The following is a 13,732-nucleotide window of genomic DNA, read 5'->3' as shown; positions in this document are numbered from 1 at the left end:
CACACTCTCTCTCTATCACACAACCTTTACAATATAAACCCACAATAAATACAAGGTATAAAAGATTGAATAAAATTACAATCAAATTTGTGACGGAATTAAAGCTAACACAAAATAATTGTAAATCACAACTTTACAATCTCCCCCTTTGGCTATTCTGTGACAAAGCACCCTATAATAGACTTTAGACTTAAACGTGATTTTGGGAATAGTGACAAAACTCACTCATACCTAATCTAGAAGCTGTGAAGCACTTGCATGAATACACCTGTATCCTGAAACACTTGCACAGAAACAAAACTTTCATTAAGCTCATGACAAGTTGAATTCAAGGTACGTATAACAGACTCTAGACTTAAACGTGAGTTTGGAAACAGTGGCAAAACTCACTCACACCTAATATAGAAGCTGTGAAGCACTTGCATGAATACACCTGTATCCTGAAACACTTAAACACAAACAAAACTTTCATTAAGCTCATGACAAGTTGAATACAAGGTACGTATAGGAGCAATTATAATGCGATCAAGATAAACATCAAAATATAAACAATGAAGCATAACTTGATCATACAAGAACAATCATTACGGAATGACTACAATAATCATTTAACTAGTAAACGATCATCCGGACACACAATACAATTAAGTGCAAAGCAAGAATTAATTGTATGTCCAAAACACTCAACCAATGCAAAATACCAAAGTATTCACATTAAGGATACAAGATCCAGTGAGGGCACAAGAGTGTAGTACTCAAGATAAATTAAAAGTACCAAAAAAAAAATGCTACAAAGCAATGAGATAAACACAAAGTACTGAACATTAAACTGAATTTAAATCAAAGTATTTAAAGCTTTAAAAGAAAGTAATGTAAATAAAAGAGTTCTAGACTATGGAAAAAGAAAGTAAACACAAAACCACTAAAAATTAACCAAAAGTCTATGAAGTGCATGTGTTACACTATGTTCCACTATGCTCCCATATGCTCCCCCTCAAAATGTGCTACTCCCCCTCAAAATTTTCTCCCCATTTTTGATTGGAATGGCCAAAGGAGCTAGAATTGATCTGATTCTAAATTGAATCCTTGCGCTACAGCCATATCCTCAATTTGAGATGATAATGCAGTGATTTGGCCTTGGATGTAAGCAAATTGATCCACGATATGATGCACATGGGACTTGAGCATGCCATATAGCTAATCTACCATTGCAAGAAGGTGATCAAGAAGATCGGATCCTCGTGTAGGTGCTGAAGAGGATGGTTGTGCTGAAGTCTTTGGGGCAAAAGTGAATCTATCAATCTCATCCTCTGTATCTCCACCTTCTTCTTGAACAGTAGCCCTTAGAATTTGAGAAGTACTGATCTTTGATCCTTTAATGTGAGTTGTGCTTCGAGTCACTGTGTGTCCACCAATAGGATAGTCCCTCTGAACCACAGTGAGACCACTTGAAAGTTTGAGCCTTGTCCTTGCAATTAGGCCCATTATGAGTGAGGGGAATGGCAGAACTGTTCTGGAGTTCTGCTTCTCAATGCTCTTCTTCAAAAGGTGGAGGATGTGTCCACAAATATCAATCTCTTTGTGGGTGAAGAGATCGAACAAAAAAAATGGTCCTTGGCCTGGACTGAATTGGATTGTATTCATGGAGGTTTTCTTAGAAGTACGACTAAGTATCTTCACTATCTCCTTAGTAGATTCCAATCTATTGTCATATTGCATCGTGATTGGTTGAGAGGGAGGACGAACTTCTAAGAACTCCTGAATGTTGTCCCTAGTGATGACAAACTCTTTGTGTCTTACCCAACAGTTATATTATCCCCTTCAACACTAGCATTGGAGAAAAACACTCTGATACCAATTGAAAGCTTGGATTTGTGTTAAAAACACAAAAGCTATTTAGACCCCAAAATTAAAAATTACGGCTCAAGTGTCTTTCTCTCAATCCATTAACTCTCTTCTTGCCCATATGGTTGGGCTTCTTCTTGCTGCTGGGCTTTCCCAAAATGAGCATCAACAAGGAGCAAGGAGACATCTTAGCTATTGATCACCTCAATCGTAGCTAGTAACAAACTCACTAATCTTTTCAGTTGATTAAGTGTAGAAAAACAACTAGCAAAGGCCATCACTTCACTCCTAGGAAATGATCCTAAGCATTGTTTATAAAGAAAAAAACTCAAGAAGTCTCGGAGCAATGCTTTGGGATCTCATAAAAGGTGTAGGACCCATCCTTTTTGTAAGAGCCCAAAGCACTGCTCTGAAACTACTTAAGAATTGCCCATTTATAAATACATTTCTAATTCCACTAGTTAAGGGGTTGAGCATTCAATAATCTCAAAAATACTATCATGCAAGCACACTATTTATTTGCCTTTACTAATCTTGAAGAAACTTTTGGAAAGTTTAGGGTCAACCACTCTAATTGGCCTTGGACATAATAAGTAAGGTTGTTCTCTCGTCTACAATTGGAACACTCATGGCCTGCCCTAGTGCCAAAATCTGGTCTGACCAAGCCCTAAATAGTAATTTCCTATGTTACTAAAAAATAAATATCCACATACAAAAGTGTATTTGATTTGCAAAACCATGAACAATGTTGAAGGTTTGTTTTCAAGTTTGTAGGCAAAGGTATATAAAGTGTTTGTTTTATGATTTGGAGTACTTTGTGAAATTTCTTTTAATAAATAATTGGGTAACCATTGGCTAATATCATATCTTACCAATACTTTAAAAAAAAAATAAAAAATCCAAGTTGCTCCTTGTGGTGGGTCTTCTTGAGATTATGGGCTGGGCTTCCTCCTGCCACACTATGGCCTAAAGGTTCTAGGTAAGAGAGTCAGGACCGGTCTGATTGCAACTCGTCTCAATCCGGCTTGTGCGCAAATTAGAGCCCATTTGTTAATACCTTAGTCACATGCCCATAACAAAAGAGACTGTTACAAAAAAAGTTATGGCAGACAAGTATAATATAACAACGATGAAGGAAACACGCTTACTATTAACCAGGACAAGCAAAGAATTCCCAACCAAAATAAAGAAAATAGCAATATGACAATAAAGACGTAATATAAGTAAAATGAGAGTAATGAATATGAGATAAAACCAATATTTAATCGATAAGAAAACAAAGAAGAAAATGGTTAATCTGCTATGCTTGGTTGTCTTACGGAGTTGAGACCAAGGAACCACTTCTTTAATGTGGGCAACCTCACAGGAAGGTCCTACCAAAAAAATTACCCTCTTTGAGAGAATAGGTCTGAATGGTTTATGCTCAGAAAATAAATCGTTAATCCTCAACAGAGGGTAGGCTTTTAGAGGGTGAGAAGGGATTAGCCTATTGGTGCATGCTTGCCGTCTCACTCTTGCCTACTCTCTTTGTTTTTCTCTCTAACTCTCTATCCTTTTCCAATTTTGCTTCTCTAATTACCACACCCTTCTTTCTTTTACTTACATGCTCTTGTTCTTTTCGTGGTTCTAGTTATGTTGTTGTGTGTGCTTCTCCTCCCTCTTTTCTGTGCACAGCAGAGGCTCCTTTTATATTGTCTGCCGTGATTAGGTTTTTACCATTTCACCCCTTAAACACTTTTGTTTTGGTTGTAGGTGTCTTTCTAGACCATCCACTGGTTTGTTAGTTACCCAGCCACCATCACTTACCTGTGTTGGTCGTGCTACATCCCATTACTAGACAATGAGTCTTATTTTGTTTGCTTGTTCACTGTAGCATTCTCATTCAGATAAGGGTGGGCATTCTCTCTCACTATCTCTCATAGCATGCACATAGTGATTCCAACTCATCTTTTCCTCTTTTGGGTAGTATGTCATTCTAGTAGGACATTTCCCCCAAAAGAGTTTGAGCGAGAACTCTAGAATAGGCTCCCCCCTTCTCCCCATTGCTAGACCATACTCTCTCTTACCTCTGACCCATGGCCCACCACTCTTGTATTGGCTAGGTACCAATTGGTGGTGCTTAGGTCTTGTGCGTGCTCCACTTCTATGTATGTCCATAGCTTGTTTATTGCTTATGCGTTTGCCATGACCTGAAGGCTCCTCTGTGCATTTTGTTGCTCATTCTTGGTTTCTTGTGGCTTGAATGGATTTCTAAGCCTTTGTTCTTTATAGCTTGCTTCCTTCCTTCCTAGATTGGGTCTTGCTTGATTGTGGGCTTTCCTTCTTTTAAACCCGTTCTTTGTTCAGTCCATGGGTTTGCTAGTACTTCTGCCATGCCATCTTGTCATTCCTGCTATGTTATTGTATGACTTGTGCTTGCTGGGCTTTCCTTTGAGTTTGTTGTATATTTTTTCTTTACTTGATTCTAGCAATCCAGTGCTATCATTGGGCTAGCATTCATACTAGTTTGGGTTTTCTTGACCTGTTCCATTGCCTTCGAGCATCCTTGGTCCATTTCATTCATTTGGGCATCCTCAGCCCATTTTCCTTCTCTTGGGCATCCTCAATCCATTCCAATTCTTCACTCCCATAAGCCTTTGCTAAGTCTTTTGGGCTTCTTCGGCCCAAATTTTCATATCCTTATCCTTTGGGGTTTATGAGCTTGTCATCAACTCCTTACTCACTTAATTCATTACTTTAGGCCTCTTTGGCTCATTCTTGCTTGCTTTCTATATCTCATAGTACCCATGAGTTTATTATTTCTCTCTCTGCTCCCTTAGGTCCGCTTGCTTTTTTCGAGGCTCCATTCACACTCCCATCAAAGTTTACACTTTACACTCTCTCTCTCTCTCTCTCTCTCTCTCTCGCGCACACACACACACACACACACACACTGTTCTTTATGCTTCTTTTTACTATTTTTAGCTGCCGCAAGCCAAACCTTCGAAGTTCGAAACATAGAACTAACGGTTGGATCCTCACTTTCCCGCCAAATATTTTACAAGTCTCAGAACAGAATATTATCCAAATGCATAAGCTCTTCAGAACCATCCATGGAATTCTCTTCCCTACATTCAGAAACCGCTTCAAAAACGCTCAAATGTTCACACCCAGCTCACTCCTTCTTCACACTGATCCAAAATCCAGGCTAGATTTCATTATGGACGAAGTTGAAGAGCTCCAATCTTCGAAACCCACAAACCAAATAACCCAATCAGCTACTGAACCTGAAGTTATCTTCGATCTGAGCGGACCCACCAAGGCTGAGAGAACGACGGTTCAGATATCGCACCCGTGGCCCGAGTGGGTGGACTTGATGGAATGCTTGTTGAAGAGAGGTTACTTTGAAAGCAATGGAAACCCATTTCGAAACGGCGAAATGGGTCCCAAGGGATCCAACTATATCCGGACTGCGTGCCTTAATTTCGCGCGAGATCGGTTTGATCTTATAAGGTAATGAGGGGATTAAATTAAGTGGAAGAATTTGATTAAATTGTGGTTTGTCAATTTGTTTTGTTTAGATTTTAAATTGTCTATGATTGTTGGGGTTTAAAGGTTTGGTTTTGATATATGTTGGGTTTAAAGTAATGGAATAAGAAAAATAATGATTGTTTTTTTATCTGGGTTTAAGTTTGCACGTAAGCTGTTTGATTTTGGAGCTATATGAAACACATGGTATATTATGTTATGCTTGCTAGCACTTGTGATGTGGATAGTACCGTAATAACTTATGGCAATGCATCTTTGCTATTGAGAGGACCAATATCACGACTTTGCTGGTTGATTTTGAGAGTTTTGAGTTTTAGAGAGGTCATTGTTGCCTTTTTTTTTTTCCAAATCCATTTGTTTTAAATATTCTCCAACCTACTTTATTGCAATTGAAGAAGCCATTCATGTGTAGTTTTAGACACATTACTTTAATAACGAGTAATGTGACTTGCTTAAATAATACACGTGGATAGTCTTATCATTTGTCATGTAAAGAGTTTGAAAAGATAGCTCCAAACATGTTTGAAGTTAAACTTTGTCCAAAGGGAAAATATTATTATTGAAGCCCTATACCTGCTAATTTTAAGTTAGGCATTGTCTGGAAAATCAACTCTATCTTGCTTAGCCATGTATTTAGGAGATTTTACCTCCTTGGTAAAGTTCTGAAGCTTTGAATCCCATTTTAGACTCTCACATGGCTAATCACTTTCTATTAGCCATATCCGAAACATTAATTTATAACTAGTTACAACAACAACCTTAAGAAAAACTTTGGAGTGGACTATGGACCCTTAATAGACTAATCATAGTCGACCACATGTATTCTTCTCCGTCATTGTATCATATCCGAACTCATAGTCTATGTTATTTCCATAATATCATGTCCATTTTTTACTACTAATTATGTTATTTAAGGCCTCCTTTACTTTTTTTTTTTTTTCTATTGACTTGAATCAAACTACTCTTCCCCTCTAGTGCTTTAATTACTTTCCTTGCACATAGCCGGTCCATATTGAGTGATCTCCCGTATCTTTTCATTAATAATAGCCACTTTTGTCTCTAAACAATTTTCTTCATTTTTTCTCCTATCTTTACTTGGATTTCCACTTATTCATCTTAACATTTTCATTTTAGTTACACTCATTTATGAACATGTTGTTTCTTGTTAACCCAGTAGTCAGTACTGTATTGATTTATAACTAGTCAGTTACCCCAAAAAACTAGAATGTAACAATGAACTATAAATATCTCTGCTGTTTGTAGGTGGGATGTTCATTTAGTGATTTGCATTCTAATGAGATTTTAATATATACTAAATGCCTTTTGCTGCCAGGTTCTTGTCAAGGAAAGATATCAAGGTCATTGCAGAGTCCGGATGTCCAAGCGTAGACAGGAAAGTTGTCAACTCAGGGAAGCGTCTGAGAGCACATGTTGGCATTGATGAAGGAAATGTATGTCCTGACTTTTCCCAATATATACCTCTAAGTTGATTAACTTGATAAGCCAATGAACTCTACCTCAAATTACCTCTAAGAAGGAGGATGAGGTCATAAGTTCAAGACTCAAGGGTGCATATGTAACCAACTGCTTACAAATTTAAAAAAAATAAAAGATTACCTGGATAAAATCAATATAGTGTTACTTCATAAAACTCATAATATTTTCTTAATCTAAATATTTGAATCCAACTTAACTTTCTATAAGAGAACTCAGTAGGCACTTTTTGCATTAATATTAATGAGAAATTTTAGTAGGTTTGCAGCTTCTGCAATTTAAGAGGAGACTGTGAGAGGGCGTATGTGAAGGCACGTCAAGACGAAGGTGGACGCACCGTGGATGTCATGCGTTTCTTGTTAACATATGGGCTTGATCCAATCACTGGTATGGTGGATAACAAGCCATGTTTAAGCAAATTGGTTAAAGCATCAGTGAGAAGGCTGCTGAAAGAAATGGTAGAGTATAGCACAAAGGAACTTGACTCCAATCTCCCAAAGGCCACACCCTTAAAAAGGGTTGCATCAGCACAAGGCTGCTCCAGTCTGCCAGAAAAAAGCCACAGAAACATGCCAATGAAGCGAGGGGACTGGCTTTGTCCCAAGTAATTCTACTGCCGGTCTTTATGTATTTAAAATACTGAGTCTTGCTGTATTTTTGTCACAATATGTTACCCTTTCCTCTTATTTTTCATTTGTAGATGTGACTTCCTTAATTTTGCCAAAAATATTAAGTGCTTGCGCTGTGATGGTTTATTCCAAGAAAGACTAAGGCAACTACATGAGGATCAAGATCATCTTCCATTAAAGAAGGGGGATTGGATATGTGACAAGTAATGGCTTTTCAGATCATTTTACTTTGTACTGGTTATAGTTCTGCATCTAACTGAGACTTGGAATCTTGACAGGTGCAATTTCTTAAATTTTGCAAAGAATACAAGATGTTTGCAATGCAAAGAGAAACCTCCAAAGCGGCAACTTAATCCGGGGGAGTGGGAATGTGACTCGTAAGATCTCTTCCTAATTTAATCTCTTCTTCATTCTTTGAACTCAATGATACCGTTAAAAGTTGTTCTAAATTTGGTAAGGCTTCTGTTATTGTATAGGTGTAACTATATCAACTTCAGAAAAAACATGGCGTGCTTGAAATGTGACTACAGACGACCAAAAGCATTGAATACTTCAAACGCTTCTGCTCAAACTCCACATGATACAGGGGGTTACCATAACAAGAATGGCATGAGTTTTGTCAAAGTTAAGACTGAGATTAATGATCAACCATCTGTTGGACAAAATAGACATCGAGATAGAGGTTCAAATATGTGGAGATTTGTGGAGGATAATAGTGAAGTTTATGATGGCTCAAGCTCATGGAATGAGGATTCTGGATTTGTAGATTTCCCCATTGCAGGGGGGAAGAGTGATTTGTCTCAAAATGCACAGAGGCAAGGAAAATGGAAGTCGGAGATGCTAGAGAGGAGCAAAAGCACTGTAAGGACAAGGCCAGAACTTGATGAATTAAGGTCTACAGGTTTTCCGAGAATGTTGGATTTTCCTGAATCTACAGATGATGAAGAGATAGCCGAATGGTTTGGGCAAGTAAAATCTGAAACAAAAGGGAATATTCCTGTACCTGATTAATTGCAAGATTTGTTGAAGATGAGAGAATTGCCACCACATCAGAATCACAGGTACGCCAAATTGATTCGAAATCTTGGTATATTTGTTCATTGTTTTTGAATTATTAAAGTATTCTCCAAGAGAAATCAGTTGAAGGGGATTACTGGAATCCAAAGGGGTCCAGAAATTTTTTTTCTTTCCCCTCAAGGGTTCCTCACGCTCTGTTTGCTTCAGAAATTATGTTTCTGTAAACTTTTGCCTTAAGAGAAACAAGAAGGAAAGAAAATATGACAAGACATGAAGAAAATATGAAACATTATTGATCTCTCCTTCTATCTAGACATTGTCATTTGTGAAACTTTTAAGTGTGACATTATTTATTGGCTTGTAAGCAATGAGTTTTTAATTAACGTTAAATTTACCATAAAGAGCTCATACGCATCTTTTACACGGTATTGACTTCCATATTGTTCGCTGTCTATGTTTACAGCTTATAGTAATTTGATAAAGATTTGCCATCCAACTCTTTTTTGAAGAACCTTGTCATGAAGTCTGTCAAGGTGAACTGCCTATAGAGAGCTGGTTTCTCTGATGATATTAGCTCTGGCAGCGGCCCATATAGGTCATCCCTATTGCCTGGATTAAAGAAAACCGCAATTGAGACTCGTGGTTCATCGGAAGGGTTGGCCAAGACTCTATGCTCTGCACTTTTGTATACTTCATTGGATATGATCTGAAACAAACGGAATTAAACTAAAAAACTGGAGCAATTATTTAATAATAGTAGTTTTCTTAGGTTTAATTTGAATGAAATTATTTTTATATCAAAAGAGAATGTTCAATATGTTTTTTAGTCAACTTTTGTAAAACTTTGTTATTATTATTATTTTTTTACTTTCATCCAGCTGCAGACAAATAAACCAATCAATTTAAGTCACGCTAATAACAAGTGTTTGATGATGTGTTCACAAGAATAAAACTGGTTTACCTGAAGCAAATCTCCAACGTTTATAACAAGAGCTCCAGGAACAGGTTTAACATCCACCCAATCCTCACCATACCTAACCTGCAACCCACCAACATGGTCCTGCTGCACCACAGTCAAAACCCCTGGATCCGTATGATATGCAAGCCCAACCGTCAGATCAGGTTGTGGGCACTTGGGGTAGTAGTGACCCACCATTGTTCTACCTTCCAAACATGTCATTTCCTTCAACCTCCATGTCTCTACTCCAAGCCCTTCACACATCAACCCTGATAAAACCTCTCCTAGCCGTTGGATCTCTCGGTCCCACTCAATCACCTCGTTTCTACATATCTCAGGGATTTGATCATGATCTGCCATCTTGGGACCCATTCTAAGCTGAAGGGTGTCCCTAGTAGTACAAATATAACAATTTTGGAATTTTATTACAATTACAAAAATTCTAACTATAAGATAATGTTTCTCAAAGGCATCATATATTTTTCAAAAAATATATTTCATACTATTCATGTGTTTTACAACTGATAACATTTTAGTCGATGAAAAATGTTATCCATGTTGAACGCAAATGATGGAAAATGCTTTATGCTTTTTTAAAATGTAAAACATTTTCAAGATAATTCATGGCTTCATGTCTACCAACCTTACTCCTTTTAACTCTTCTATGCCGACGCTACAACCTCCTCTAAATTGATGTCAATTAAATTTATATATATATATATATATATATATATATATATATATATATATATATATATATATATAGAGTAACTTTCACTTTTTTGACTCAAATCAACACGAGCAAAAGCAAAGTGAAACTTCACTTTAGTCATCATCCTTTGGCATTTTATGCCGAAAGTAACCAAGTGACATCATGAGGAATCCATTTTATCAAAAGCAACATCATTTGTGAGGAGCAAGCAGTATAAAAATTGAAACTTTCATCAGGAGTAAATATTGTAGCATTTTGGCTTAACAAAGAGTAAAACTCTATTTTTTTAACAAGTTCAATTTAAATTGAAACTCATCATTTAAAAAAAAAAAATTATTTTTGTTTAGTCTAAACTTAACAAGGAGTGAAATTCTATCTCTCTGATAAGTCTAACTTAAACTCAAACTCAAACATTGATAATTTTTCTTTAGTATTTTTTTTATCTTTCAGAAGTTTTAATATCTGAACTTTTGAATTTTTTTTTTTTGCAGTATCTGAAATTGTCTGACAAATTTTTTATAAGTCATTGCACGTTTAAGCAATGGCTTCTTCATCAATTTGTAACACAAATTAAAATTATACAAGAGCAAATCATGTAATGGTATAGTTTCTTAATCAATTTAAGATTTTATAAAATTGTTTTAATTTACCTCACAAATAGGTAAGTTTTCGTGCATAGCATGGGTTAGGGGTTAGCAACTAGTACTTTTAAAATGATAAGATTTAATTTGTTATTTTTTAAAATGTAAGGCTTAAGTTGTTACGCTCCATAAAAGCATAAACAATAGTATATAGGGTTTAATATGTAATTTAAAAATTTTCTTTCGCGTGTAGAAGAAAACTATATTTTTCTAAAATATTTTACATAGGAAAATATTTTTAAGTCAAAACAAATAGAACTTAAAATTAACTTGGGCATGTATTGAATATAACTTGGACAAAATCAAATGGCAATTTATTCTTATTATTCAAAACTATTCTCAAGTGTTGGAAATACAAAATTTGTTGCCCCCCGCCCCACAAAAAACGAAAAGAACATCCCTAAAATTTCAATATAGTTGTATGTTGTAACATATTCCAAAAAACTAGTTAGCTGTAATTTGAGATCCACTTATTTTGTTAATTCTGAAATTTTTTTTTGAAAAATTATTGTAAATAAATGTAAGAGTAAATTGAAATAGTATAGTAGAATCCATAAATAGTACTAGAAGATGCAAAGACTTATGAATAGTAGCAAAAATAAACTAAATAATAAAAGAAATTGTCAAAAAATAATCTTTACCAAGTAAACACTTATCAGTGAAACCTATAAAATACAAGAAAATTGTGTTATTTCAAAATAATTGACACAAAGAGTAATTAAACATGTATGAAATGTTCCTATTAGTATATGGGATTGAGAAATAATTTGACAATTATGTTAACAATTTTTTTTTAAGCTAATTCAAAACATGATTTCAATTAAAACAAGATTTTGAGGGGAGTGTATATGAAGTGTATAATTTCGAATATATAAAAACTAAAGACATGTTAAACCAAAAAAAAAAAATTGTGTACGTACCTCCAACTTGCAGCTTTGGAGTTATACAAATCCACGTTAGAAATGTAAGATACGCCTGTACCTATCCCTCTAGTATAGAACCGCGCCTTAATCTCCGTTCGCTCCTCGTGGAACCCTTTGATTGATTGAATCGCACGGTCCAGAACTCCCAGGGGCACACCATGATTGACAATCTGGAAGAACCCGAAACTTGAACAGGCTTGTCTGATTTGGTCAACGATAAGGGAGCGGCTGTGGTGAGAGTCAACGCCAGAGAGGTCGATTGTGGGGATGACGAGGTCGGGTCGGGTTTTGGATCCGGGTTTGAGTTGAGACAGAACATCCGGTGGGTGAACGAAGAAACGAGGGATGGTGGTTATGCCGGAGTCGACAAGGCCTTTAACTCCGATCTTGGATTCGTCGAACTGCTTTACTTCTTTCACTCTGTCGTATTCTTCGTCGTTAACGTTGGTTGCCATCACTTCTCTCTCTCTCTCCAGTTGTTGCGTGTTGTGTGTCTTTTCTTCTGATGTCTGCGTAAAGTCAAGCTTATTATATGTGTAGGAGCGAGGTGGTATTTCAAAAGCAATAGCACCAGACCAACCTCACAATTTTCAAACGCTGTTTGAGGAGTTATTATCTAGGGAGTCTGTACTTACAGATTATAAGGCCCACATAATCACAATATTTGGACTTTGCGATGGGTAGCTTGTTTGAGGTGTTTTCTATTTTATTTTTAGGAGTTAATATTTTTTATTTATTATAATTTAAAATTATTATATTTTTTAACCACAAAAATATTACAGTTGTGATGAAATTTATTCTGAAATATTATTTCATCCACAATTCGAAGTTGCAATATTTTCTACTTTTGTTTTATTTATTTATATATTAGTGTGTAGCCTGTGTTTATACATGGATGAAATTAAAAATAATCACAATTACATTATTCAAATTATATAACCTTACACTTTTTTTAAACCATATATTTCCAATATTTGTAATGATTTCTTATTATATATATGTATATGATTAAATATTTAATTGATTTTAGATTCTTTGGTTTATACACCTAATAATTCACTTGCCACAAAAATTAAAAACTTGAATAGACATGTGGCGGAAAATTGGACTCCAATTTAGAATTTAATTGGATTTTGACTCTTCGATTTTAACACTCAATAATTCATTTGACACAAACTTTAAAATTAAATAGGACATATGACGCAAAATTGCAAATCCAATTAAAATCTCATTAGATTTTTTCTAAGCTTTCACTATATAGAGATTATGGGATTTGTGAAAAGAGTAAAATTATCTTATAAGAAATTCCCATAAAATTTCTTTCTCAATATTTGTGTGGGCCTTCCATACCTAAATTAAAACCACCCAAAAAAGATATATAGTAAAAAGATAACAACAAATAATAATTCAACCGGTAAACTAAGCACATACATGCAAAGAAAATGCACAACTAAGTAAATTGCAAAAATGTACTAAAAAAATAATGAAAATTTCGTAAGGAAAGAGAGCCTTAAAAGACTTTGAAGATGAATTTCTATTGCATTGATATTGTAAAATAGAAAGAAGCAAACCCAACAAAAAAATAAGATATTAGCAAAAAAAATTCACAAGTCTTCAAGACTTGAATCTCACACAAAAAAAAGTCATAAAATTTAAGGCAATTACCCTAAAAAATTTCATGATCTTATTGCTTTTTCTTTTTGGAGAAACATCATGAAAGATAGGAAATTTATTGACAAAAATCAAGATAACATAAAACAAAAACTTAATTTAATTATCATTTTGTTGAAACATAAGAGGTTCAATGGCTTAGAAATCAAATAAGTAAATAACACGTATACAATAATATAGAGCAAATATATAGAAATTGCATAAAATTGCTAATTGCAAAAATAATCCCTATTTGATATAATCTACCACTTTCTTCTCATGAAGTACCTTCCTTCTTTTTATCAGAAGTTTATCGTGGTTAGCATTAAAAACTG

The 13,732-nt window shown here is 35.2% G+C and overlaps 2 protein-coding genes across 2 annotated transcripts; one reads left to right on the top strand and one right to left on the bottom strand.

Annotated features, from left to right (window-relative positions):
- The first annotated feature begins 4,776 nt into the window (after positions 1 to 4,776).
- LOC142629330 (uncharacterized) lies at positions 4,777 to 9,386 on the top strand. Its single transcript, XM_075803292.1, has 7 exons — positions 4,777 to 5,337; positions 6,707 to 6,824; positions 7,128 to 7,471; positions 7,568 to 7,699; positions 7,775 to 7,873; positions 7,973 to 8,557; positions 8,977 to 9,386. Exons 1-6 carry the CDS (start codon positions 4,787 to 4,789, stop codon positions 8,505 to 8,507), a joined length of 1,779 nt encoding a protein of 592 aa, XP_075659407.1. The 5' UTR covers positions 4,777 to 4,786; the 3' UTR covers positions 8,508 to 8,557; positions 8,977 to 9,386.
- On the bottom strand, positions 8,836 to 12,325 carry LOC142629331 (1-aminocyclopropane-1-carboxylate oxidase homolog 4-like). Its single transcript, XM_075803293.1, has 3 exons — positions 11,745 to 12,325; positions 9,475 to 9,862; positions 8,836 to 9,219 (listed from the first exon to the last, which is right to left on the bottom strand). Exons 1-3 carry the CDS (start codon positions 12,200 to 12,202, stop codon positions 8,971 to 8,973), a joined length of 1,095 nt encoding a protein of 364 aa, XP_075659408.1. The 5' UTR covers positions 12,203 to 12,325; the 3' UTR covers positions 8,836 to 8,970.
- Between the last annotated feature and the right edge of the window lie 1,407 nt (positions 12,326 to 13,732).

The sequence above is a fragment of the Castanea sativa genome, chromosome 3 (genome assembly GCF_040712315.1).
Source record: "Castanea sativa cultivar Marrone di Chiusa Pesio chromosome 3, ASM4071231v1".
Taxonomy (NCBI): Eukaryota; Viridiplantae; Streptophyta; class Magnoliopsida; order Fagales; family Fagaceae; genus Castanea; species Castanea sativa.
Note: the sequence above shows the minus strand (reverse complement) of the source record. Positions and strands in the feature narration are given on the sequence as shown.

What these genes read in the sequence shown, in the direction of transcription:
- LOC142629330 (XM_075803292.1), top strand. Translation starts at nt 4,787, where the DNA reads ATGCTTCTTTTTACTATTTTTAGCTGCCGCAAGCCAAACCTTCGAAGT. An exon ending in TTGGCATTGATGAAGGAAAT is followed by an intron (nt 6,825 to 7,127) that starts GTATGTCCTGAC and finishes AAATTTTAGTAG; the next exon opens with GTTTGCAGCTTCTGCAATTT. An exon ending in GGGGAGTGGGAATGTGACTC is followed by an intron (nt 7,874 to 7,972) that starts GTAAGATCTCTT and finishes GTTATTGTATAG; the next exon opens with GTGTAACTATATCAACTTCA.
- LOC142629331 (XM_075803293.1), bottom strand. Translation starts at nt 12,202, where the DNA reads ATGGCAACCAACGTTAACGACGAAGAATACGACAGAGTGAAAGAAGTA. An exon ending in TCCAAAGCTGCAAGTTGGAG is followed by an intron (nt 9,863 to 11,744) that starts GTACGTACACAA and finishes TTGTACTACTAG; the next exon opens with GGACACCCTTCAGCTTAGAA. An exon ending in ACGTTGGAGATTTGCTTCAG is followed by an intron (nt 9,220 to 9,474) that starts GTAAACCAGTTT and finishes CGTTTGTTTCAG; the next exon opens with ATCATATCCAATGAAGTATA.